The sequence below is a fragment of the Dreissena polymorpha genome, chromosome 2, assembly GCF_020536995.1.
Source record: "Dreissena polymorpha isolate Duluth1 chromosome 2, UMN_Dpol_1.0, whole genome shotgun sequence".
Classification (NCBI taxonomy): Eukaryota; Metazoa; Mollusca; class Bivalvia; order Myida; family Dreissenidae; genus Dreissena; species Dreissena polymorpha.
The window spans coordinates 14,864,266-14,890,436 of NC_068356.1; the positions used below are offsets into that span (position 1 = coordinate 14,864,266).

The 26,171-nt window shown below is 33.5% G+C and overlaps 2 protein-coding genes and 1 long non-coding RNA gene across 3 annotated transcripts; all 3 read left to right on the forward strand.

The window, feature by feature from the left end:
• The first annotated feature begins 618 nt into the window (after window positions 1-618).
• LOC127865965 (uncharacterized) lies at window positions 619-1,486 on the forward strand. Its single transcript, XR_008042830.1, has 3 exons — window positions 619-642; window positions 765-937; window positions 1,343-1,486. It is a non-coding gene; the product is annotated as an uncharacterized LOC127865965 (long non-coding RNA).
• A 352-nt stretch (window positions 1,487-1,838) lies between these two features.
• On the forward strand, window positions 1,839-4,570 carry LOC127866645 (neurotrypsin-like). Its single transcript, XM_052407349.1, has 4 exons — window positions 1,839-1,942; window positions 2,366-2,515; window positions 4,004-4,185; window positions 4,449-4,570. The coding sequence occupies exons 1-4, from the start codon at window positions 1,839-1,841 to the stop codon at window positions 4,568-4,570; spliced, it is 558 nt and encodes a 185-aa protein (XP_052263309.1).
• Window positions 4,571-5,117: 547 nt separating this feature from the next.
• Window positions 5,118-25,262, forward strand: LOC127865959 (uncharacterized). The gene is made up of 33 exons (XM_052406116.1): window positions 5,118-5,274; window positions 5,435-5,604; window positions 5,887-6,100; window positions 6,503-6,666; window positions 6,846-7,055; window positions 7,774-7,935; window positions 8,102-8,116; window positions 10,887-11,131; window positions 11,313-11,559; window positions 12,290-12,486; window positions 12,680-12,768; window positions 13,051-13,120; window positions 13,415-13,600; window positions 13,747-14,226; window positions 14,343-14,480; window positions 14,607-14,886; window positions 15,033-15,220; window positions 15,319-15,588; window positions 15,896-16,010; window positions 17,375-17,500; window positions 17,675-17,707; window positions 17,844-17,965; window positions 18,194-18,258; window positions 18,878-19,035; window positions 19,228-19,353; window positions 20,600-20,638; window positions 20,791-20,912; window positions 21,869-21,933; window positions 22,154-22,311; window positions 22,649-22,766; window positions 23,077-23,096; window positions 23,306-23,606; window positions 24,791-25,262. Exons 1-33 carry the CDS (start codon window positions 5,219-5,221, stop codon window positions 24,879-24,881), a joined length of 5,040 nt encoding a protein of 1,679 aa, XP_052262076.1. The 5' UTR covers window positions 5,118-5,218; the 3' UTR covers window positions 24,882-25,262.
• Window positions 25,263-26,171: the final 909 nt, after the last annotated feature.

A 26,171-nucleotide genomic window follows, 5' to 3' on the forward strand; every position in this document is an offset into this window, starting at 1 on the left:
TCTGTGGATATTCCATTGACAAAAGGAGGCGAATATTATATGTCGATCTGCAGGATATAATACGCGTACGTAAAAATAATACTGCTATCTATATTTCTTGTATGGTATTCGATTGCTCGATCTTACTTCAATGTCTTCAATCGTGAGCACACATATGCCCAGTATTTGCTGCACAAAGTGCCATGTAGTAAAACGATTTCAATATTGATTGATATTTTAGGTATGGTCTTCAAAATACCGGAATGACACTCAGCAACAAAACATTTAGCAACTTCATGATATCTGGCCTTTCCTGTATTGGAAATGAATTGTCCATCACAGAATGCAATTCGCAACCATGGTTGAATAGCTCATGCAGTTATTCAGTACCACTGGAACTGGAATGCAGTATGTATGAAATCGTATGCTTAAAAACGTTTACTTTACTTTAATAAAGAACCTCCAAACAGAAGTATAAGCTACATATATTGATATCGCTCAATCACTATCTTGCAGAGACATACGTATCCCTTCAATATGGTGTTAGCAAATACTATGGACGGGTTGAATTGAGATACAAGGCACATATGGTTCCTTGTGTGGATCTGGCTTTAGTTCGAATGACGCAGACGTTATTTGAATTGTTGGGGCTCCAACTTACGGGTAAGTTTTATAAAACTCTGATAATTAGAAACTTCGCTTAATTTGAATAAAATTCGCACGCTGAAAGTGCGATTATCAATATCAAGAAAGTAATCTAGACACCGTTTATTTTCAAAATATAGAAATGCGACTGTATATACAAATAACGTATTTGGAAGCCCCTCCTACAACTTTGTTATCGAACAACTGAACTGTTCTGGCAAAGAAAACGATCTCCAAGAATGTCAGTCCAAGCCTTGGTCAGGAACGTCGCATATGTGCAACTCCAGTAACACGGCTGTGGCGATTAACTGCAGTAAGTGTTATTAATAATAAATTAATGGTGTTATAAACTTTGTTAAAATTCAAGACGATATCATATACACCATTTATACAATTATAAAGTTTAATAATATATTTGTTATATTTTCTGTTTTCTCATTGTTTATATCTTGAATTTTGCTTTTACTCAATTTTGCAGGTCCTTTCTAAACACAATGCTCAACATATTCTTATAAAAAAGTATAATTTACTAGTCAATCATTAAAATTCTGACAAGATATAAACTGACGTTTGCATTATCTATTGCCATTTAAATTTTACCTTTTTAACGGGTCTTTATGATGATTCATTTTAATCTCACAATACACATAAACAACTACTAAAATATGATCACATTTTTAAAATGTGTCATTTAGTAACAGAACCTTTATATTGCCAGGACCCAATACACCGACGCGGCTACAAGGAATTGATCCCTCGAATGGAGTGGTTGAAGTATTTTTTGATGCTGCATGGTATACCATGTGTGGCTACAATTTTGACTTTAAGGAAGCCGCTGTAGTTTGCAACAAACTGGGATATATAAATAGGGTAAAGGGAAACATGATAAGTTCATTTGCATTATTATTTCTGATACTGTATGCAATTTCTTAAGGGTAATGAAAATAACCATATCTAAGAAACTGCTTAATAGTAAACAATGAAATGTAATCAGTAGGGAATCACATTACATAACCTCTTACAATACAATTAGCATAATCTAAAAGTAAAACACCTTAATATTAACATACGCATGCCATTAAAATAAGCGTTGGTCACCGCAATTTTGCGAAAATAAGCATATTTTAAGGGTATTTAAATACTAATAAATGATTGTAGGAAGCCTGACCCTAAGTATGATTATAGCTATGCACTTGTGCGTGGCATGAGCTGCAATGGCGATGAAAAAGACATTTCCCAGTGCCAGTTCTCATCGCAGTGGTCCACAGGATATTGCCCCGACGCATCTTCTCAATATTCCAAAAAGCAGGAGTTACTTGTAGCGGTACAAATTTGGTTGATCACCCACAAATTATTAAGACATGTTTGTGTGCTCATCTTTGTACCACGTACTTAAAATACGAATGTTGTATCGAAGTGTGGCAACATGATGTCAATATCATAATCCTTGTTCAAAAGTCTAATAACAACGAGTTAATTGAAATTGAAAATTTAAATTGTCTTAACATTGGTAGCACAGGCAAATACGAGTACAAGGAAACATCTTTTGAGTATTTTAAAGGATTGTCTTAACCTCATTATCAACGCAATTATAGGAGTAACTTAAAGCCAAGCGACACCTTTGGTTATTTTTTCTTGCAAACATAAATTTGCATACAAATGCTTACATTTTTGAAAAAAGAATTTTGTTTAAATCCCATAAATAAATTTGAATAAAACAACTGTGATTAAACAATTTCAGAAACCGTGTTAGGCTGGTCAGCAACGTTAACAATTACCAGGGTAGAGTTGAGTTCCAGTATTTTGGAGTTTGGGGAACTGTCTGTAATGCAAACTTTAGTCAAAACGATGCACGTGTCATATGCAAACTGGCTGGGTATGAAACTTTGAGGTACGTTATTTGAACCTTCTAAAAACCATAGAAGGACTTAGCAATATTTTAATGATATGCAATGTGGAAACAAAGAGTTAATAGAGACCTTCACTAATTAATATGAACAACTCAAGACACACCAGGGTGGCGTTCGCGCGGCACTCCAACGGCTTAAGCAAGACAAGAAGAGCGACGTGTGACTGCCGTGTCATCGCATTTGAATAGTTTTCGCGAAAATCATTTTGATCAAAAACATAACACGTATGGCATGCCACTGGTGCATGAATAGATGACCTTCTCGTCCTTGCTATGCCTCGATTTTCCTATCATGATGTTGACACGTCGAAAGCAAACAAGCAATGATTACGTTACAATGTTTAAAATACACAGTTCATTTAACCTTCTTAAATTCCAAATGCGTTATGTGCACGCCGTAACCAACCGCATTGAACGCTGTGTGAACCATATGATAAGAACGCGATAAGTGAAGTATGGAGTAATTATGTCGCAACGACACTATGTGAGCGCTACAAAATGTTTATTTTATAATTTTCGCTACAGAATATTGATTTTATCATTTTACGCATTTTTTCACATCGATCACATGGCGGTTTGACAGATTTTAATTACACCTTGCAAGCGCTGTGGCAACGTATGACTGGCCCTTAAATATAGCTCAAAAATAGAATGTTTAACAGTATACGGGATCGTGATGATACTCATATTGACGTGTACAAAAGATTGCGTCGTTTGTTTTGCACGATAAGAAGAAGTTTATAGTATGTAGATTGAAGCCCCATAAACACTTAAAATCAACAAATATTTCATAAAATATTTCGTAAAATAAAGTTCACACATTAAAAAAGTTGTGTTCCTTATAGCAATAGCCAAACGTGTAACGCTAGATGTGGTCTGGTAACATAGATTTAACAATATACAAAATGCTCGTTTTATTTTACAACATCCGAACATTATCGAGTGAACGCGAGATTGGCTTCGGGCAGCGTCGGTAGCACGACGTACGTCATGAATAATAATTATGTTAATTATAAGCGCAGCTCACGCAAGGTCGTCCTGCTATTAGTGATTCAAAAATAAATGAAAATAAAAGATAGCGTTCACAAATGAAAGTGCATACGAGGTAATACATAACATTGCGTATGGATCTTTTATTTTTTTCTTTAATTTGAAGCGCACTTGCCTGTGCTTTCTATTAGGTTCGCGCGTTTACTTTATTATCGACCATATTTTAAGAAATATTCGTTGACTTTGATTGTTTATGGGGCTTTAAAAAATTATTTCAAATCTATGAATTGTTTGAAGTCTTGTCATCCTACTATGTTAATCGACACACTTAATTTAAAGTTGTTACTTTTGTGTGTTAGATGAACACCAACGTGGTGTGTTCAAAACAAAAAACAGCTTATGCATTACTCTTGGAAAATATGTTTAAACTTTCATATTGATTTTTTATGAATTAATCGAAACGAACTATTGGGCCTGCAGTTACATCACAATACATACAAATGTAAGCAAGTACGGACAAGGGTCAGGTAACCTTATTGTTGAGGACTTAAAGTGCAACGGAACAGAGACGGACATTGATGAATGTGCCTCGTACCCATGGAAGGAAAATTCTGCAAAACAACCATGTAACTCGCATTACTATGATGTCGGCGTTAATTGTAGTAAGTACTAATGGCGGGTAAATATACACATCGGTGACCTCGGTTTTTCGATGTTTGTGTATCTGTTACATATCTCTCTTGCTATGCAATATAAATATATGTTCAACAATCAACACAATGATAATGACAATAAGCCCTGTTTGATGTTAACACCTTTATTTGATATAGCTGAAGAACAACGTTAACCGTAATAAACCCGTAATTTTATAAATACGGGTTAAAATATTTTGAACATGTATCAATACATGCGTTTCTCTTCACAGGACCTGTAACACCAATGCGCTTTGTGGGTGGAAGTAACTATTCTGGGAGAGTTGAAATCGAGTACAAAGGAGATTGGGGCACGATCTGCGACAACTACTTCGATGAAACGACGCTAAAGTGATATGCAGAATGAAAGGACTCAATACAAAGTAACTTATTCTTACATAAGATGTGTCAACTTATAGTATTTGAAACGGCTGTTTTGCAACGCAATTTGTTTGTATGAAATAATTTCAAAGATGCATAATTTTGTTCTGAAGACCATATATAATCAGAGAAAAAACTGAATATGTTGTCCATTTAAAGAAAACGCCGAATCCAAACAAATGTAAAAAAAGGAGTGTACCGTTTGCTGTGGTTGTCTTAATATGTCTTGTTTTTGTTTAGGAGCTTAGCGATACGAACGAACGGCTTTTACGGGATTGGGAATGGAAGTATTTTGTTATCAAGCCTTAACTGCCGTGGCGACGAGCCTGACATCTCCGAGTGTAGTATTGGTACCGATGGGGCAGTACTTATTCATTTTGTTCTCACAACAACGATGTAGCGGTGCAGTGTAGTACGTTTGTTTTTTTATTACTGTTTAACATATGACATGTTATATTAATGAAAACGTCGAGATGCACTGTAATTTTTATTCTCATATATTTCTTATTGTTGTTTAATAGACACACCTGTTCGAGTTCGGGAAGGCCTGACATTCTATTCAGGTATAGTTGAGGTTTATATCAACAGCGGATGGCAGCGTGTATGCAAAGACAATTTCACAATGGACGATGCGATTGCGATTTGTAATCAGGCAGGAAAGAGAGACAACTACCATGGGCAAGTACCATAAAATAAAAAAACAATTATCAAAATTGCTTTCAGAATAAAGCGTCTTAAAAAAATAACATGTTTCCTGTATCTATATACGACTTTGGTCGTGATATATACAACAACATGTATATAGACTTATAATGACGATATAATTTTTATATTGCAGAAATGTCTCAATTCACAATCAAGATTTCGCAAATATTACTGCTGAACATACGACTCTTGGTGGCTTCGGTTGTCTTGGCGACGAAGCTGATTTATACGAATGTGGATCCGGACAGTGGGTTGAGTCAGCACATTATTGTCCTAGTGGAGAAAACGTAGCGCTTAATTGCCGTGAGTAGTCAATACGTGTACATGTTGTTTACTTGCAGATTCTAGAAGTAAATTTATTCAGCTGTTTTCTAGCGTTTGTTTTTATCGTCCTGCATAACGAGAACGTATGTTTTAAATACATTGAACACTCATGAAAAAGTTTACTTAGCAAAAATAGTTAATTCATGGGGTAGAATTTACATCAGCATTGATAATATAAACGAATATAAACCGGTCGTTTACAATATTGGCATTTTCGTTGCGTTCATTTTGCATTTCTGACTTTGTTATGTATATAATCAGGTGCTCAAACTCCTGTAAGATTAATGGATGGCCTGCATGAGGCAGGAGGCAGTGGACTACATAAGCCTGTACAAGGAAGGGTAGAAATCCAGTATAGGAGGTTTGACCAGAGTTTACAAAAGTACCGTGATGATCATTGGGGCACAATTTGTGATGATCAGTTTGGAGATGAAGATGCCTTGGTGTTGTGCTCTATGATGGGATACTCTGTTGGGTACGGACTCTTCTTTACTATTATAAATACCATATCCATATTTCACAATAATTAATCTACACATTTGATAAACTTCTATGTGAGCAAGTCGTATGCATAAAATATGTTATAATACTTCTTGTCCACATAAATACTCGTTTTAGCTACACACAAATGTTTATACTTTAAAATGGGAGATTATTGATGTCGCATAATTAACAAAATATTTACACAATGAAAATGCATAACACAAATAAATGAATGAACAATATATAGTAAATTGTCAAACTTAAAAAATAGATTGACACAATAAAACTTGTTTTTCAAGAATCGGATTTAACCGATAGTTTAGATGCCATCAACTCCTCTCTATATATTTCACTGCGTGTCATGGACAGTAATTCACTACATACCATCATACAGTAAGGTATACCGACCCGAGGCAGATTATCCCATGTTTGGCAATGAGACAATTATACTGGACGACCTGCAATGTCTTGGAGTTGAAGGAGATGTGTCCGAGTGTAAAGCACGAGAGTGGGGCACCCATGACTGCGTACACGACGAAGACGTAGCCATTTATTGTAGTGCGTATATACTTTGTCACGTTAAAATCTACAAATTATTACTGTCAGTCCTCATACAAAACAATCATATGCAAATTCATGTGTCGCTAAGAACTACTTTTTATTTATTGCTGTAGTCCCCTTTTTCCAATAGGTGATGTTTACAATACCTGATGTTTATAATATATTTTTTTATTCAGACTACCAAGACAACATTGATCCCTGCGACAAAGAGAACTACAAGAGACTCCCTAGCCTGGAAATGAGACTGGTCAATTTCAAAACAAAGTCAAATCCCATTAATGACAACAAACTTTCCTTGGGCTGGTACAATGTTGGCAACAACACTTTGCCAGATCAAGCACCTCCGATGAACAGATGTGCTACAATTTTCCCGGTGTATAGCAACGGTATTTTTTTAATTTTCTTTTTTGTTTTATGATCAAAGTTTAACGGTCGTAAACGCTTACAACACAAATTTGTGTCCTTAATTTCATACTTATTAAATAAGCAAAATAATCGTTGTTGTAAAATATTGATATATGATTTGTATGTACCCGTTAGTAATGATTACTTAAGAATACATACTTTCATCGGCATCCACGTTGTGCAAAAAGACGAGGGAAAAAAACTACAGGCAAGAGAAAAATAAAATATTTCAACTACTTCTATTAGCCGGTATATACATATATGAATTATAACACGGCGTAAGAATTTAAAACGGCCCAACACATATTTGTAGTATAATATCCCTTATCGCGCGTGCGCTAATCTACATTACGTTACTAGGGCTCCGGTGACCCTAGCTTAATTTTGGAGGTCGGCTTTTCAATATATTAAAGATGTGTTACTCGCTTATCGTCACGTAGACGAAGAAAATAATAGGAATTGTAAACCTGCTTTAAAATAAATGCAGACAGAATTCCTGAATACATTGTACATATATTTATTTAATAAGTTAGACTAAGAATGTTATTCTTATATTAAAGAAATTGTGCTCTTGCTTTAATTTGGTTTAACAGCAGAATTCTTGACTTCGTAACTAATTAGTTCCATTGTTCTGTTCGTAAACTTGCTTTCCACTTTAACGAAGGGCATACATACTTTTTATGTTTGAAACAAAATCAGATCCCAACGCGGTACCCAAACTAGAAGATAAAATCAAGTATTTCAAGGCAGAACAGTCGGGAGATTCCAGCATAACATATGACTTACAAGCAAAGAACTGCGGAGGTTATTATGTATATCGACTAGGTCCAACCGTAACAAAAGACAGTGCCTATTGTTTTGGTAATATGTTTATAACACAAATGTTTTTGTTGAATACATGATTTTGATGAACTTTTGTTCTGCGCGGACTTGCTATTGCTGCTTAAATCCTTCTTTTGCGCATATGTTAATGTTTAGTAGTATGTTTTTTTTTTTCACAACTGATGTAAATTTTGATGCTTTTCAGGTATTGGCTCGGAAAGTAAGTGCTTATTGTTTAACTTTCTACGTTTTTGAAGACTATTTCGTTTCTCTGGATACAGAAACCATATCCAATCATTTTTATACTTTGACTTTACAATCCTTGTATCAAATTTGCTTACAATGAGTCTTATTTAGGGCAAAAGATAAAATCCAAAACATGTTCACATCATTTATTGATTAATGTATACAGTAATTCAATAGAACTGGACATCAGATATTAGGACGGCCCAACACTTAAATATTTGTAGTACAAAAATAACGTTATATAACTTCATAGTTATTTTTTGAAAGTGTTTATGTCACTTTACTTTAATGTTCATGCAGGGTCCTGCTCCTAACAACATTATATATTTCTAGTAGAAACCCAATAAGATTTTCCTAAACAGTAGAGAAATATTGCAGTATTTTAACTAAATTCAATCTTTACCTTAACAATCGTTTGTTATGCAATCGCATTACTCACGCATTGAAGTAGAAAGACGTTGATGATTAAAACTTATAATTGAAAACATGTGAATTTTAAAAATTATATTTCGAATAGTTCTTTATGGCTGTCGGTTATTCGAAAAGCAATTGAAACAAAATCCGATGAAATGAAACACAAACTAATGTACATGTTTCAAAAATATCGCAGATAATTTCTTATGTAGCAAAAACTAATTGAACATTACCAATTTACTAAATTTCGTTCTTGTTCAGTAAAGAAACGACTTAAAGAGGTTGAATTACCATAACCAAGTCACTGGCTAGATAAAATTATTTCAATGGTTACTAGGTTTTTTGATAACTTATGTCAATGTTAACAAAATCCCAACCGTTATAGCAATGTGGGTTTTATAATAAGACGTCTGTACCAGCTGATTAAATCGCTTAGTTAAACGGAAAACGTATGGAAAAAGGTGGAAAGAAAAGATATATTGATTCGCAGCTGGCATATAAACACGTGTTAGCTTACTGAACTCTACAGTTTTCGCGCCTATATGTGAAAATATCCTTCTCTTTGTTTGTTATACAAGCCATTTATAAATTGCTCACATGGTTTGGTGCATTCATTATACATTTCTGACTACGTCAAAAGATTAACGTTTTGGATGCGTTTATTTAGATATTGAGCTTTTGTCAAAATTTCACTGCCAAAACACTGTTTGCTGGGGGTGCCTGCATTAAGGCGAATGTAATATTCTGAGAAAATGCATGATTTATCTTCCCCCCCCCAAAAAAAATTTCGAAAACAAAATCATATTTCTCTTTAAATATATACTAAGTTTTCGAATCAAATGATTATGCAAGAAAACAGCCTTGAAAATTCACCGTTTTATAAGGGAAACCTATTGGAATCGGAATTGGAATAAATTAACTGTAACAAAAATTAGTTGGCGCCTCTTTAGAGTCCACTTTTGTATACCATCATCACATAGCTGCGTTATTTTATAGATTGCTTTCTTTAGCGGCTGAACATAATGATTAATATCACAATATATAAGTTTCCTATGATTTTTTATGAGCTACATGATTTTTTCGGTTACAGTAGTGAAAGAAAAATACGCTCTCACTGCAAATACGATCGTGTTTTAAAGCCAGATATAGAGACGTTGTTTTTCATTATCACAAAATATGCGTTTCTTTCAATATAACATTCGTTCAAATAAACATTAAGAAATATTTGTTTTTACAGAGTTCCTTTTTGCTTCAGGTATAAAAACCATTTAACAAACATGCCTTTTGTGAATATTTTATGTATCCTATGCGAATTCAAACATTTCGTGCATTTCATTTAGTGCTACGTTGAGATTTACACGAGAGTGCGTTTATAAAGGTATTGGGCTTTTGTAGGAATTTAATTTTCCAAACCCTGTTTTCTGATTATCCCTTCATTTCGGCGATGGTATTTTCTTTAACTATGCTTTACATATATTTTTCAAATTTTCGAAGTATGACATATTCGTCTTTCAATAAATACCCTGTGCACGCAGTCTGACGTAAAGGAAAGTTAACAAACGGATTGAAAGTTCTCCGTTTCATAATGGTACCCATGTCCCACTTTTAAGAAAACCAGTACTGGATTTTCTGGGTCAACTTGTATAGAAAAAAATAATGTTAAAGTATTATTTTATTGACTGCATTTTTGTGGTAAACGCGGGATAGATATCAGCACAGTTTTTGTCTGCGATTTTAAAGCGATACATTATTTTGCGAGTACAAAAGCTTACAACAATAGATACAATACGAAAACCCTCTGACTGCACAATCATTGTAAGAAAACTTTTGCCCGTTTTAAACTTTACCGATTTATATATTCATTAAAACAATTCTGTATGAGCTTTTAATATTGTTGCTTAAAATTATTCACAAGCGCATCTAAATTCGCGCTCCCTTCGGCATTGAAGTACAAAAATATAAGCCAGACTATCGTGTATCGTGTTGAATTTTTTGTGATGCATTACTTTATTATCGGATCAACCTAAAATTTTGCGTGTGTTAGAAAAAGAATAGCAAAAATGAAGATAGGGCTTTGTAGTGCAAATAGGTAAGTAATTATGTATATGCGTGTTTCTATGGTCTCAAATTATTGAGCTACCTTTAAGACTACATTAAACTAAAGATAAAGATATTTATCCAAAGTCAAAATTAGTGTCTATTTCTATAGATTTATTTTCTTCTTAGTTCACACCTTATATTTATTCAAGGCAAATGCTAATACAACATGTTCAAACAAAGATAATGTTATTTTGACACTGATTTAAATTTGCCTTATTTTCTTAAACTAGTTCCTCCTCCGTCGTTTGTTGCGAACGAGGTTAGTGTTGTTAAAGACAACAATAAAACATCAATCTGGTTTAAATGCAAGTTTGACCCGGACAAATCCGAAAATCTCTACTATCAAGTAGAGTGGCACATCATTGGGAATTCAGAGCATGTAGTCACAAAACAATACTGCAACAAGACCGACTTGTCACCGTGTTATCTGACGCACAAGGATCTAGAAGATATGAATATCGGCATGGGTACAAATGTAAGTTGAATAATATTGAATTTCCTACGCAAATGTTTTGATTTAATCAAAAATATCAAACTCTGATGCATTTGTATTTGTTTAATACATGGCATGATACGTTATAAATAGGTAATTCATTGGCATTTAAATATGACCCGGTTAGAAGCACACATGTTTTAAAAGATAATATTTTGTATAGATTTCATGCGCTGTTCGTGCATTCAACGAACCCAACAGTCAGCCGGGCCAGTTATCGTTGATATCGGACCCATTTTTTCTGGGTATCACAGTGCTAACCCCTCGCATTTCCTTGCGTCGAGGAGAGTATAAGTCTGTGGAGATGAAATTAACAGTTCCGATAGTGTGCGATAATGTGAGACCTTCCAACAACATCGCATGTGGGGTCAATATTGACTACTTCACACCAGATTATGGAACTTGCCCCAGTAAGTTTTTAACAGTTTACTGAATACTTTTGCTTTGAATCTAGAAAGTTATTAAAACTATGCAAATTCCCCCTTTGTCGTTAGATATGTATACATGTATACATACAATGTTTTACATGTTTTAATTGATAAAAGTCATAAAATGTATGCCATGCCAACACATATGTGTTTTATAAATATCTGTAGTGAAAATCTTACACGTACATAAATGAACTACTTCAACAAAATCTGTTATGCTGATATCTCGTTTTTGATACTTGATATATAATCTACTTTAAATTTCTTACGACATTAGTTCACCTACAGATTTCCCGCACCCGTTGAAATTGTCAACGAAGACAACTTTCTTCATAATTCTTTAAAAAAATTATTTATTTATTTATTATTTGTAAAAATAGAAATTTATTTTGGGTACACATTTTTTACATTATGAATAAAATATAATATTATTCACGAAGATATTATAAGCGTGTTAAACGTCGTTATGCACGCGTCTTACATTATTGTAAATTTCACTAAAATTGTTAAAGGTAATCTTGTGTATGTTTCTAATGTTATTATCTACAAAAATAGCAGTCGTGCGCGTGGCATTAAACGTGCGTCATAGTAAACGTTCATTTAATGATATTAACGTATATTGACGTTTAAATTGAACCAAGCCTACCTCGTTCACATAACTTTATGATATGAAATAAAGAACTATTGATAATACGTCTTCAAAACTGTTCAGATGCTGAAGGCAACTTCCCAGGCGGATGTTCAGTGGCACTTAACGAAACTTCATTTGACAGGACGATAACTGTGAGCGTCAGTGCTGCGGAAACAGGACAGTACGGCGTTGCCGGGAAGTTCACTCTGTTCTTACAAATACCCAGAACTAGAGGAGTCGCCCTTTTTTCAGTCCCTTACAAACTGCCTGAAATAGAGGTAAACGTGACCATATTCTTTGTTCTCTCTTCATTATACTTAATAAAATGTCCACCAAAGTACACACCTTGATCAAGTTAAATAAATATTTACTCTTTGTACCAAACTATGAATATACTTTTTAATCTAAGTTCAAATATTTTCACAAGATGAACTATGCGTAAAGTACATGTGTCGACTTATTTCCGTTTAGGTTGAAGTACTTCCAGAAATGGATCGACAATGGCGTGGAAAACTATGTACAGCCCGAAATGATCCACACATGTATACATTTGATGGCAGGTTAGTGCATTTTTTATGGTCAGTAAAATACAATATTCATTTTATAAATGCTATTGCCGTAGATCAATTGTCAGCAGGAAAATTTAAACCAGAGCCGTGCTTTGTTGCATCCTAACTTTCCAAGAATGTTCTAAGATCTGTAAGCAGTGCTCTATAAAACTAATATTGTTTTTGCAAGAAATCAATTTTATATAGGCTGTTTATTGTCAAAGAAGTCATGTGTATTCTGGGTGACAATGGATATAATTACGTTTGACGTATTGTTATACCGATGAATTACAGGTCGTATGAACATCACGCTGAAGAAGGAGACTACATCTTGTACAAGCACTCTGTGTATGGAAATGTCGAGGTGATGCTACTCATTATCCTTATCCATATTTGACTGTTCTATGACATAAAAAACGGAATCACTTTATTTTCCTCCCGGTTTTGTAATTAATATTTTATTTGCTTTCATTTCGTCATAATAAGAAGTACTTCACATCGTGAAAATAAATGTTACAAATGCAACAGATGGGTTTCAAACTGAATATGCATTATGAATAATACTTTTTTCAAGCACTATTTTATATTATAAGTGCGCGTTAATTATCGTTTATGTTATTGTAGTTATTGATGTTATTGTTACCGATGTTTTCTACAGGTCCAGCATAGAATAGCAAATTGCACGGATGGCCAAAGTCGAGCGAAATGTAACTGTGGCGTGGCAGTAAGGGCTGGACGTGACGTCTACGTCATCAACGTGTGTAATGGATACTTCGACATTGGCTACAGGCAGTGCTGGGATAAGGCGTTAACAGTGAAAAAAGAAAACGACTATACATACACGGTAAAATTATGCTATTATATAAACGAAATAGCTTACGTTTAATTGTTATGCTTACAGTTATAATTGTTTAACTTAACAAGAGTATTACACTTGCCTTGTTTGAAAGTATCATGTAATACTCATAATTCATTCATTTCGAATTGTAGATCTATTTGCCATACGGCACTGCAGTCAGGGCGCGGATAGACAGCGCACCGTTTATGGGTGCGCAAGGAGGCAGAGTTTTGGACATTTCCGTAAATCCGTCTATTCAAGATAGCAGTGGGAATAGTACAGGGTTATGTGGATCCCTTAATGGTAATTCGGCGGATGATTTTGACAATGAAACGCAATTTATAAACGAATGGAAAGTGCAAAGAAATGCATCCTTGTTCACCAACGATTCGTATCATAAAGATCTTGAGCCTTGGGTTTTTCCAACGTGCACATGCAAGAAAGCGACCGGAGGAAACGGCGCATATTCGTGTGACAGGAGTATCGCAGGATGTACCCGAGGGACGCTTGCTGGTTACCATAGTTGCGGTGAGCTGATAGAAAGTCGTCCAGTGAGATCCACGACAAAACAATCAAGAAAACCAGTGATAAAGATACCAGTCTTGCACCAGCGATTCCATGTCCGAAATCGTGTAAGTAGCTTTTGTAATACGTTTTTGGGAGGTGAACTAATATAAAGATAGGGAAACATTTAATGTATAACAATTAAATATGAACTTTATAACTATTTTATATTTATTGATTTCAGCGAAGCGCAGACGTAGGGACGGACGATAAGGCTCGAAGTCTTTGTGAGCAGCAATTAAAAGCAATACAGGACATGTGTTATAAAATTCCAGACACACACACGAACGTGTCTTTGGAAAATTGCGTGCTGGATATAAAGGTATGTATATGAATAAAAATACAATTAAAAGATTAACAGACAGTTTAAGCGTAAATAAGGTTTGGTTAGTAATAAAAGTGAGAGAATATATTTATGAAAATAGATAATGTTCTTGTTATGTTTTAGATAACAAATTCATCAGACTGGTTAGCGATGTCAAAGCAATCCATGTTGCAAACTTGTCAAAATGAGATCCAGCGTAATAGTACTGTTATTAAAGACTTAATTGAAAGAGCGGAGAACAAAAACACAACAAGCACATCGGCAGAAAAAACACATATAACAACTGTCGCTCCACCGACGCTCGCAGAATTGAACATTTTGAAAGAAATTTTAAAAACCTCTGAAACCATTGAAGAACGATTTTGTATGAATAATTGCAGTGGAAGTGGTAGTTGCGTCAACGGTAACAGAAAACTATATTAGTGATATCTTAAATTTAAAATACATTTTTAACGTCATAGGAATGATATTTATTCTGTAATATACTTAGAATGCAGACATGAATGCAAGTATACGCAAAGTTAATTGTTATAAAACATGTCTTTTCAGGAACGTGTCAATGTAGCTCGGGTTTCGGCGCGGTCGATTGTTCCATTGATCTTAAAAAACCACCAATTATATCTGGGATATTAGATCATGGGCTTTGTGACCAGAGCAAGACGGACTGTTCTAAGATTGTTGTCTTTGGTGGAGAATTTACATCGTCTAACTTGACTTGCCGATTGAACACATTTTATGTAAGGCTTAACACAATGTTTGGGTTTCAAATTGTGTGTGATTGCACTTTTGGGTCTGTTATATCGATCCTCACTATTTTGCAATAATATGTTTTCAGTTTGACATACACGGGACACCTCACAATGAAAGTAGACATGAAGTTCCTGGGCACGCTGAAACAATTGTGGAGACAATATGTCCTCTCCATGGATTACGGCAACGTAGATCCATTGACAATAGGTTTGTTGTCGGATTCCATGTATCCGTAAGTAACGACGGTGAAAACTACGATGACCACAAACAAGGATTAGCCTACATATATAACTCGCAATGCCAGACGTATGGTTTTGCAAAAGATACAGAATGGATATACACGTTTTCACTGAAGGTAATATGCAAATGTGTTATGTTTGTTTTCGTTGGTCTATTTTTTATCATCATTGAATAATTCGTGTTTTGTTGTGTGTCATATTCTGTAATATATGAAAACCTGATAAGTCGTCGTTAATGTAGGACTAAAAGATGTTAATAGGAATTTCCCTTCCTAATAATGTTTCTGGATAAATGAATAAACGGTATTCTAGTATAAGCCAATGTAAAATACATTTAGCATACAATTTGGCAAGTTCAACACTGACAAAATCCGTTTATTCTTTAGCCATGCGATTTAATTTATTATCCATAATCGTGAACAGGATGGGTTCTGCTTTATCGAAGGCCAGTGCTACTATAACGGCACTTTTCACATTTCACAAAAGATGATATGTGATCCTCTCGCAAACCAAACATCATGGACAACGTATACACCTGGTATGAATTAATTTATCGTATTGTGATTGCGGTATTCTTAGCTTACATAATATTCCTAATTCGCATTACACGGAATCCGGTTAATGCCATATTGAATATAGCCAGTCACGATTTTGAGGTATACACACCACAATAAAAGTGACGCTCGAAATGAAACTCGACAATGTTTAATGAACAGAGACATTTTAAGACGACACGCGACATTTGAAACGACAAGCAACGTTATATCGCGCAAATGTCGTGCAATTGTGGACTGTCGACTTACACCCATGGAGAACGACATACGTTATTTAAAGCGATGCGCGACATTTTAAACGACGCACAACATTATATGAAACAAATATCACGCACAATATCGTTTGTGGAGTGTCGACCGGTATGTCAGAAAATTATGAAGCTAATGATGATTGTGTCTAGTTAAAGAGCTAACAAGTTCATGTTCAAATTTCGCGTGTCGTCTTTAATTGTTGCTCTTCATTTTAAATTGTCGAGTATTGCGTCGTGAGTCGATTTCATTGTCGTTTGTCTAGCTCAAATGTCGATAGGCGACATCCAATGTTGCAATACTTTTATAACATCACTCAGTTGCTTGCTTCAACTGCATCACATTTATTCCTGCCCGAGATAGTGTTGGAGATGGTACAATAACACATGTTAATTGAAGATAATTACTTCTTTCAAACCGATATATATATTTGTTCCCTGTGATCTTTATTTACGTCTTGCACAAGACAATGGCGCTTGATTAGGCTTCTAAAACACATTTAAAGTAGTGTTTATATCAATCTTATACAGATGTACTGTATCATCAGTAAATGGCTTATGTAAGGCATCCCATTATGCTATCTTATTTGACATATTTTAAGTTATTTGTTCAATAATCATTTCAATAATTGACCTATATGGCAACAACGTTATTTTGCAACATAGGTCGTATATAATAATGGCAAAATGTTTTTGTTTCTGTTGTAATAAAAAGGTTTAAAGGCGCTTTTTCCGTAAACTCTCCAAAACGTTTTACTTAACTTTGATGTAAACATGGTTTATTACATCGCAATAAAAAGCATGTTAGTGTATTGATGTTTTTCATCAATGAATTGGATCCATACAGTTTTTTTTACGCATATTGTAATGTCATACGTCATCATGCCTGTACTAAACAAATCAGCATTACATCCATACATACAAAGTGTAAATGGGAATGGTAACTGTTTGATATTTAAAAAAATAATGGAAATTCATGTTCAGAAACCATATGCTTTCATTAGATGTAATCGAAACATTGACGAAAATTCTAATTCGGAACTAATGTTAATCATCGATTTTAAGACATTGAATTGTATCTATTTGCTTTTGATCCACAGATTGCAAACAGGGTGAATTTTGCAAGATGAAGCGTAATTCTGTCTGCGAAATCATGAACACTACAGTACAGTGTTCATGTGCTCGCGGCTACAAACAAAATGAATCAGATTCAAACAACTGTGCAGGTCCGAATTTTTTGTTACTTTGAGAATTCCATAGATTTGTAGATTTATCCAAAATCAAAGATAACATTACATTCTTATACAATATTTAGTTCGCATGGCTGATCTGTATTTGCAATTGAAATGGATTATAATAAAGCCTGTGAATTTGCATTAAAAACATATATTTCATTTCAGAAATTTCAGAGACAAATACTGTTCCGGATGAAGGTTAGCGATAATTTACTTGTTGTGACAATAACTAGATTGTTATATTTCAAATAATAAAACAAGTAATTGAGTAACTTGATATTTACATTATAAAGTCAATATTTGTCAATAACATGTTGTATTATTCAACCCACAGTTTATGATGGAAGACACAGTCATGTTGTTCTTGAAGTTAAGTTGGACTACATTTTGCCGCAAGGTTTAACATTGAATTCATCAACTACCTACAAACGATACGAACTTGAACTTCGTACCAAGGTAAGGTCACTCAGAAAATGCATGTTCCTTTATTATGCAAATCGTTACTGCAATCACGTTACAATAAAATCACGTTCACAGATAAAACATTCATATTGGAAATATTACATAAATGCGATACTTTGATTAACATTTAAATCTCTGACTTATTCAGTGGACTGTTATATGGGGTAATTCGTTTGCATGGTGTTTTCTTGTCTAGTATTACACGCCATTTTCTTTCATTAGCTTACAGAATACTATAAAGGCCTTCTTGGAGAACAGTTTTCCAAAGTGGTTATTAAAGAAATTAAGTACGTATACGTAGACCAATCATTGGCATTAGATCTATATTCACGGCATGATCTTTATTTAAACTTTGTTTTGATACAAACACAAAATACGTTCCCATTAAATGTAAAATTACGATTAGAACACTTAAATAAAGGGTAAATCAAGAATGAATTTTGTTCAGTTTGTGCATCCTTTAAACGTAATGTAATTCTTTAAAAAACTAACAACTCAATGTATGTACAATTGTAAACACATCTCCATACGAAGGTACGTTTGATATTTTTTTTACTTGTAAAAGCAATGTGTGTGCATAATAAAATAAAATTAAACATGCAAGTGTTCCATGGTTATGTTAACTGGTTTATGGTATGTTTTGTCCTGCATTGAATTAGTAATTGATCACTTGCCTTACATTTAACACTAGTGGGAGGTAACAATATTTTCTTTTCTGATAGGGTTTCTTTAGTTTGCTTATTGAAGTCATTCCTTTTTTAACATACCTATATCGAAGCCTTTTCTTTTTTAACATATTTGGTCGTTTAATTTATAAATGCTTGTGAACTTTAATTACATAGTGCTGAAGCTATTTAAATATTTAATAACAGTTATTTTCTTATTAAGATGCATGTTTGGTTTTAGAATCGGAAGTTTAATCGTAGAACATTGGGTGCTTTACGTACAAAATGAGCAGAATACTGTGAATGTTTATGACGCGTTGACTCGTCATTCGGAAAGGCCGCTGGTGATCTTTGGTCAGACAGTTCAAGTGTTGAATGTATCAATTGTTAACAACGAAGGTACTTCTTTGTATTATTTTAATATTGGATACAAGCACCCTGCCTTTCAATGCCAAACTCATGCATCTATAAATAAAACAACAAAACACAGTTATATTTTACTTATTATCCTTAAAATGTACTACTTTTTTTATCCTATTAATACTTTACTTGATAATTTTGTACACAAAATTGTTTCTTCGATCCACTCAGGATGTACATCGCCTATGACGTGTAGCAAGAAGAAATACTCTCTCTGCGAAGTCTGGGAAGGTGTAACGCGGTGTTCTTGCATTCGAGGTTACTTCGAAAGTGAAACTACCCCAATCACATGTGTCGGTATGGATGTTTCATTGTAGTCATTCTATGGAATTTTCTTACGAAAAGCGATCCAAAAGATGGTTGTGGGTCGTGTAATGTTAATGAATGAGCAACTTCTTTATTGTAAACATTTGCAAATAAATTCCGTGTTAAGTTTTTACATAAAAGATTTAATGTTTGATGCCAACATTCCCGATGAAAAAGCAAGTGAGCTATAGCGACAAATATTGTTTGATAGATTAGGCCTTTACTTAAATAAACAGCTTAACAAACTTATATGTGTTATTTATCAAAATATTGAACTTGTCTCAACCGGCATGCGGCTGCCATTATAGCCTGAAAAATATGCCGAAAGATGCGAGGCTTGAAACCACTATTTAACAAAACAGTGACATGAACAGCGATATTTTACTTTTGCTATTTTTGTTTACATTTAAATTGAAACCAAACCAGATCATGTACAATGTACTAAATAATTATGTGAATCACACACTCAATCATGTATGTTAATTATTAAACCGCTAGAGTACTGTTCAAATATGACACCCCCGGGAACGGAGTAACAAAATTATTTATGTATTTACCCATTTATCGAATAATCCTTTCATACATCTGATTTGACTACATAGTTCAATGGATGTGAGAGATAATTTAATAAGACTAGGATTCCCGTTGCAGTACTTCGTATGTCTGGTTATAGTTAGGTATTACTGTAATCGTGTTCAGCGGCATAGTTCAATGAATGTACGAAATAATGTAATGATATTAGAATTTCTCTGTCAATACTTTTGACCACACTATCAACTGGACTGCCTTTGCTAAATACAAGTCGCTCAGTAACAGATTCATACGTTTACAATATCTTATCTTTGACTTTTCAAATTGTTGATTTAGCCTACTTTAACATTGAATGTACAGGTATGACTGGTCTTTACTTGCGAGAGATCTTAAATGAAGTTCTATTTTATGTATATACTTATATTATTTATAATTTAACAAATGATAATAATTTTCAAATCCTATAATCATGGCCAATATATCACATAGATTTATTATTATATTTCCAAACTTCATTTATGTTATTATTGTTTCTACAATTCAAATATATTCTTTATATAACCCTTAATATTTTATTTAACACTATATGCTGTTTCGTTACATCGTACACTCAAATGTACTCGAAAATATTTGTCACTTACTTGAGCCAATAATAATAATGTAAATTTACTAGCTTTTTATGTATGTTTAATATATTTCTTTGCAGAAAATACCCATGCAATTATTGTGCCGGACGAAAACGCATGTAAGAAATTTAACATTCTTTTATAACTGTTACTGCATGTTTCTAATTCGTCAAATATTACATATTTGAACTAGGCGCAGGTTGCTAAGATGACCGCGGTTATCTGATGTATTCATGGTGTATTACTGCCACTCTATGTATTTTATGTACAGTGTCTGATGACGCCCATGGGGTCTTGCAAGTGGAAATAAAGTTGGGCTACTCATTACCTCTGCACAAATCCTTAAATGCGTCCGACACTTACGATCATTATGTAAAAGAACTTAACACATCGGTGAGTAATTGCGTAAACTTTGAAGAGGTTGACATTTCATTTAATAATGTCGCGTGAAGTTTTATTCTACAACAGCTACTCACACATTTTGTTGTTATGTTTCAATTAAAGCGATGTTCGCATATGTAAAAGTACTTATTTAGCACTCGTCACCTTCAATTTTCAAAACAACTTACCTTAATATTTAAATATACGCGAAAACATCTTACGTACATGTTAAATATTAGAATCATATTGATTAATTTAATTTTGAAGATTTTTCTAGATTTTGTTCCAAGAAAGATTTTTGTATATTTGGTTGTCTTGTCAGTATGCCTTTTATAAGTCCATTTATAAGTCGTATTTGAAATAACATCTAAACACGTAAGTTTTTTTTCCAAATACATGCAAATACACGTAAAATAATTTTGCACAATATGTAAGCAAAGTATAAATCAATATACGTTAGTCAAGCATCATTGCTATTGACTCCTTAAAACAACGCTTGGTAGTCTTCGCATATTGTGTTTATGTTAAAACAGTAATAATTTATAATAAAACCTGTAGCCCACCCCTGATCTAATATATTTCCATAATTATAATGAACGCTTGATCATTAATATTTGACCAGACTTAATCTGTTTATATTTTATCAACATTATTTTAGCAGAATACATATATATTTTATTCCAATTTACACATTCATTTATTAATGTAATTACGATATATACATTGAGATTCTCACAAACAAATGAAAGGAAAAAAAGACTATACTTTGATTTAAAAATAATGTCCTATAAGAAACACACATATATTCATTTTCAATATAACCCCAACTATATACAATGTATTTTGTATATAACTATTCTGTTTTTTTTTAATAATGTATATGGTTTTATTCATAAAAACGTTTATGGTTAAAATGACCTTTTTTACTATTAAATCTCTGTTGACATGACTTTGCTGTCATGATTTAGTTGACCGAGTTCTACAAAGACGAAATAGGGCATTGGCTTTCGAAAGTAGTCATTCGAGATATAAGGTATTTATTAAGTATATATTTTGTTTCAAAGTTATCTACCCAATATCAAAACAATATTGATAGTCATTTGCAAAAACATATTTTTTGTATTTTGTGAAAATATAAATGGGTTCAATTTGATATAGTGAATGTAATTTAAATATCAATAATAATCAATAATCCAGTTCTGTATAATAGTGTTAATGTCATTTAAACATAAATCACTTTGTGTTTTTCCCAGACAAGGAAGTCTGTATGTGGACCACTTAGTTGTATATGAAAAGCGCGAACAAATTTTGAGCGATGTGACACAGGCGGTTGTAAAATTGGCCGAGAACGGTCTTGTAATTTCTGGTAAAACGTACAACGTCACCAATGCTTTCATTGGTAAAGAAAAAGGTAAATAATTTGTATTTGAAACAATAACGCAATTATTTTGATTCTTATTTTTTAATCCATTGGTTTCGTTGTAAACAAAGGCGTATAATAACGTTTTAGTTGTAACATCAATACTAAATTTACAATGACCAACGTGTGTTTTATGTGTATGTATATATGATATAAAGCTTAGTTTCACGTTGGTATCATGTAGAGAGATTTATCTTCCTTTTATGTTTGAGATATTAATGTTTCTACACAGGTATAACGCATTCCATTTTAAATTGACACTATGACACGAGTATGCGAATTCTAACAAATTGATCATAATAATCTTGCTTAAATCTTGGTTGGCAAGTTCCTTTACACGACACTACGGAAGAAAAGAAGTCTGAAAAATGTCGTGTATATACTAGTATCCATCCATGTAACGATGACGAACAATGTGAGGTTGACGATTCGGTCGTTCGTTGTGTGTAAGTACTTATACAAACTGTTATTTTTAATATTATAGAGCTGAACCTTATTTACCACCATGACATAAATCCTTTGGAATTCTATCTTACAACGATTGGTATGTTTTTCTTAACAATAACCGTTATTATATTATTTTAAGAACTATTCTGCAAATGCCGCTAAGGAATTGTAATCTGGCGTTGTGTGTGCTTTGATGTTAGCTAACAATTTGTATTAGTTTGTCAAAATGAACACTTGTTTGAGTCAAGAAGGTTTTTTCAAAATTTATATTTTCACGCCGTTCTAAAGAAATTCCTTTTTTTAATTCAGAAAAAAGAAAACTACACAAGGTAAGTAGTTGTTGTTTTTTAATGTTAAATATTCGAATGTTTGATAAAATTATCATCATTTTTGTAACAAACAGTTAATTTGTTCTCTAAATGAATGTTGAAACTAATAATTAATTTGTTCGCTAAATACATGTCTGATGCGTTTTGTTTGTATAAAAGGATATGCATTATTGTAGTCGATGTTATCCATTATATATATTTGCTCACAGATTCCGACTCGAAACTGCTCGTAATAGTTTCGGCTACAGTTGGTTGTGCTTTGTTCCTAATCATTGTCGTGCTGGTGATCATTGTGTGCAAAAAGAAAGCCAAGCAGCCACTTGAGATCGACCATCTTGAACCGAAGGTGCACGACAACACGTACCAAGACATCTCCGCACGGGAAATGTCCGTGTTCAATGATGACAAGTCGGATGTGTACAAGATCCCTCGCGCCAAACTGTCTGGGTCCCAGCTTGCCTTTAAACAGAGTCTAGCTGCAGACGTCAGGCCAAGCTCTCTGTATGAGAGGTAATACATTTGCATTTAACAAGATGCGTTTACATACAGAAGAAAATATGACTTGTGGTAAACAACGTTTTGTGTAAAAAGCCAAATTATTGACAAAACGGCTCTGATAGTATGCATTCAAAACAGGAGTATTTTGCCGTTTAAAAAACAACAACATGTGTATTCAGTGCAAATGTCCTCAAACTATTTACTGGCCGTATTTCATTATGAAATAAATCAATTTGTAAAGCACATGTTTGTAAAGCACGTGTTTGACATTTGCATAAATGAAGGATCATCCTGTCATATTCCTCTCGTTAATTTTAATATTGTATCATGTATTATGGCCATATTCAATTTAATTGTTTTTGCAAACAGACAAACTGTCAGATTGGGAAACAGAAAAAGGGAATGACAGAAAGCACACAAAATGTTTATACAAACGTTCATGATAATAAATGCAATGTTTGAGTTACTGCAGTATTAAGTTTTGTCATATATTTGAGTTGTAGTGACCTTTCATTTCTGATGGAAACTAAAATTCGCAAAATGTCCACAAGGTCGTTTATAAATATTCCTGGTTTCTTTCAAGAATCTCCAGAAAATGCTGACGGATCGCAGGATCCGGTTTACGATATGTATTTTTCGATTTTTTGCGGTCGGACGGACATTCGGATGAATAGTAGATGAAATTGAAAGACATTTGAAACCCATACCTCATGTTTATGCAATGTTTCATGATAATATCGTGTTTTCACCTGTTAAAGCCATTTATAAGTATACGAAGTCTGTAGTTCTTCGAAAAAAGGCAGGAACAAATTGTGCAGACGGACTGACGAAAAGAAGGACAGACAGACAGACTGACGGTGGGGTTAGCCTATATTTACCTACGGTTTAATTGCGGGAGGGATGGTCATGTAATAAATAACTACCTTAAAGAAAGTTACATGATTATTTTAAGTTATTCATCTAACAAAGTTGCACAACAGCCTAATAATTAGATGTATGTGCATATAAGAATCATTACCTGATACATTCATCATTATTAGATTATTATACTTCTGCCGGAAACAATCTTCGCATTTCGAGTGCATTATAATTAAGCCGAGTAGTATTTACATTGTTTATGAATATAGCAATTTATTACTTCTAATTTATTGTGCATGGTTTGTCTATGATACATAATTATTGTTTTTAATTCACAGAAATCGCCGTGAGGCAGAGGCCGATAGAAACCGATATGATGGGCTGCCACAACGAGGTCAAAGTTACTACAATACTGGCATGCAGTTGTAACACGTGGATGTTATTTGTGTGTGTGGCTTAAATGCCTTAACAATTATGTAGTTTAACATTAAGTGTATCCAAGAATTTTGTGTGTGCTAATTTTGTTAAATGCAAAGTCGAACATGTTTAATTTTTGTTTGTGAACATGCATATAATCAGACTTTGATTTTGTTGTATTTTTATGTTTGAAATAGTCAATACCTATACACATGTTTTATCTTTGTTAGCGTTATAAATGAAGTTGTCAATTAGGATTCGTAAATAAATAAATAAAAGCGGACATACAAGTTTTAAACGTTATATCCATCAAATTATTCTAACGACACATATTCTTCATAATTGTCGTATATCATTTTATTAATATGCGTCAAAAATAAATGTAATTTTTTCCTTCCTGCTTTTGTTTATGTTTCTTTTTGAGAATCCTTAATTAATAATTATTTACACGGCTTATTATTTTTAATGCAACAATGAAATAGAAGTTATGACACGTCTTGAACTTTCATACCATATTTAATTTAGCAAGTTCAGGTATTGTGTTAATAATCGAGCCTTTAGCAAATTAAAAGCATATTTCATGGACGACTCTTTTAAATAATGGTATAAAATGACATCACATTTAAGGTCTTTTTCTCACATCCTTTGCAATTTGCAGAAACAGAAATATTTACATTAATTATATACCTGCTGAATGTTTTCCAAAAATACAAGTTGTATCAATCGGTAAAATACAACTCCACATAAATTAATCCCTTATTATGCTACTCGCTAGTTTTCCAATTCCGTATTACCATACTAGCCGGACTACTTTTAATGACGCCACTTTGAATGCAGAAAACTATAAGAGCATAATTGGTTAATTATGAACGCTTTAACTCATTTTTTAACTTAAATGATTCAAAGTTGTATATAATAAAAGGAATATTACGCAAGTCAATTGTTACAAGTGTTTGTATCAGTCTCGTGGTTTGCGCTATTTCGTATCACATTCGGGGCGCCCGCCTCTCGTGATATACGTCATCACACAAGCCACTCGACTGATACAAACACATGGAACAATAGACAAGCGTTATATTCCGTATTTACGTCATGATACAACTGGAAAGTTATTTGCATTGCGTGACGTCACTTGAAATTGAAACCTCATTTCATCAAATTATTTTCAGGTTTTGTTTAAGTAATCGAGCGTTTAGCAAGTTTCCAAACAAATTTTCTTGACGACTTTATTAAATCATGGTATAAGATGAAAACAGGTGTGAGATATTTAGCCTCACATGCTTTTCTACTGGCAGAGACAAT

What these genes read in the sequence shown, in the direction of transcription:
- LOC127866645 (XM_052407349.1), top strand. Translation starts at nt 1,839, where the DNA reads ATGGCGATGAAAAAGACATTTCCCAGTGCCAGTTCTCATCGCAGTGGT. An exon ending in CCAAAAAGCAGGAGTTACTT is followed by an intron (nt 1,943 to 2,365) that starts GTAGCGGTACAA and finishes AAACAATTTCAG; the next exon opens with AAACCGTGTTAGGCTGGTCA. An exon ending in TGATGTCGGCGTTAATTGTA is followed by an intron (nt 4,186 to 4,448) that starts GTAAGTACTAAT and finishes TTCTCTTCACAG; the next exon opens with GACCTGTAACACCAATGCGC.
- LOC127865959 (XM_052406116.1), top strand. Translation starts at nt 5,219, where the DNA reads ATGGACGATGCGATTGCGATTTGTAATCAGGCAGGAAAGAGAGACAAC. An exon ending in AAACGTAGCGCTTAATTGCC is followed by an intron (nt 5,605 to 5,886) that starts GTGAGTAGTCAA and finishes GTATATAATCAG; the next exon opens with GTGCTCAAACTCCTGTAAGA. An exon ending in TTTCATTGGTAAAGAAAAAG is followed by an intron (nt 22,312 to 22,648) that starts GTAAATAATTTG and finishes TTGGTTGGCAAG; the next exon opens with TTCCTTTACACGACACTACG.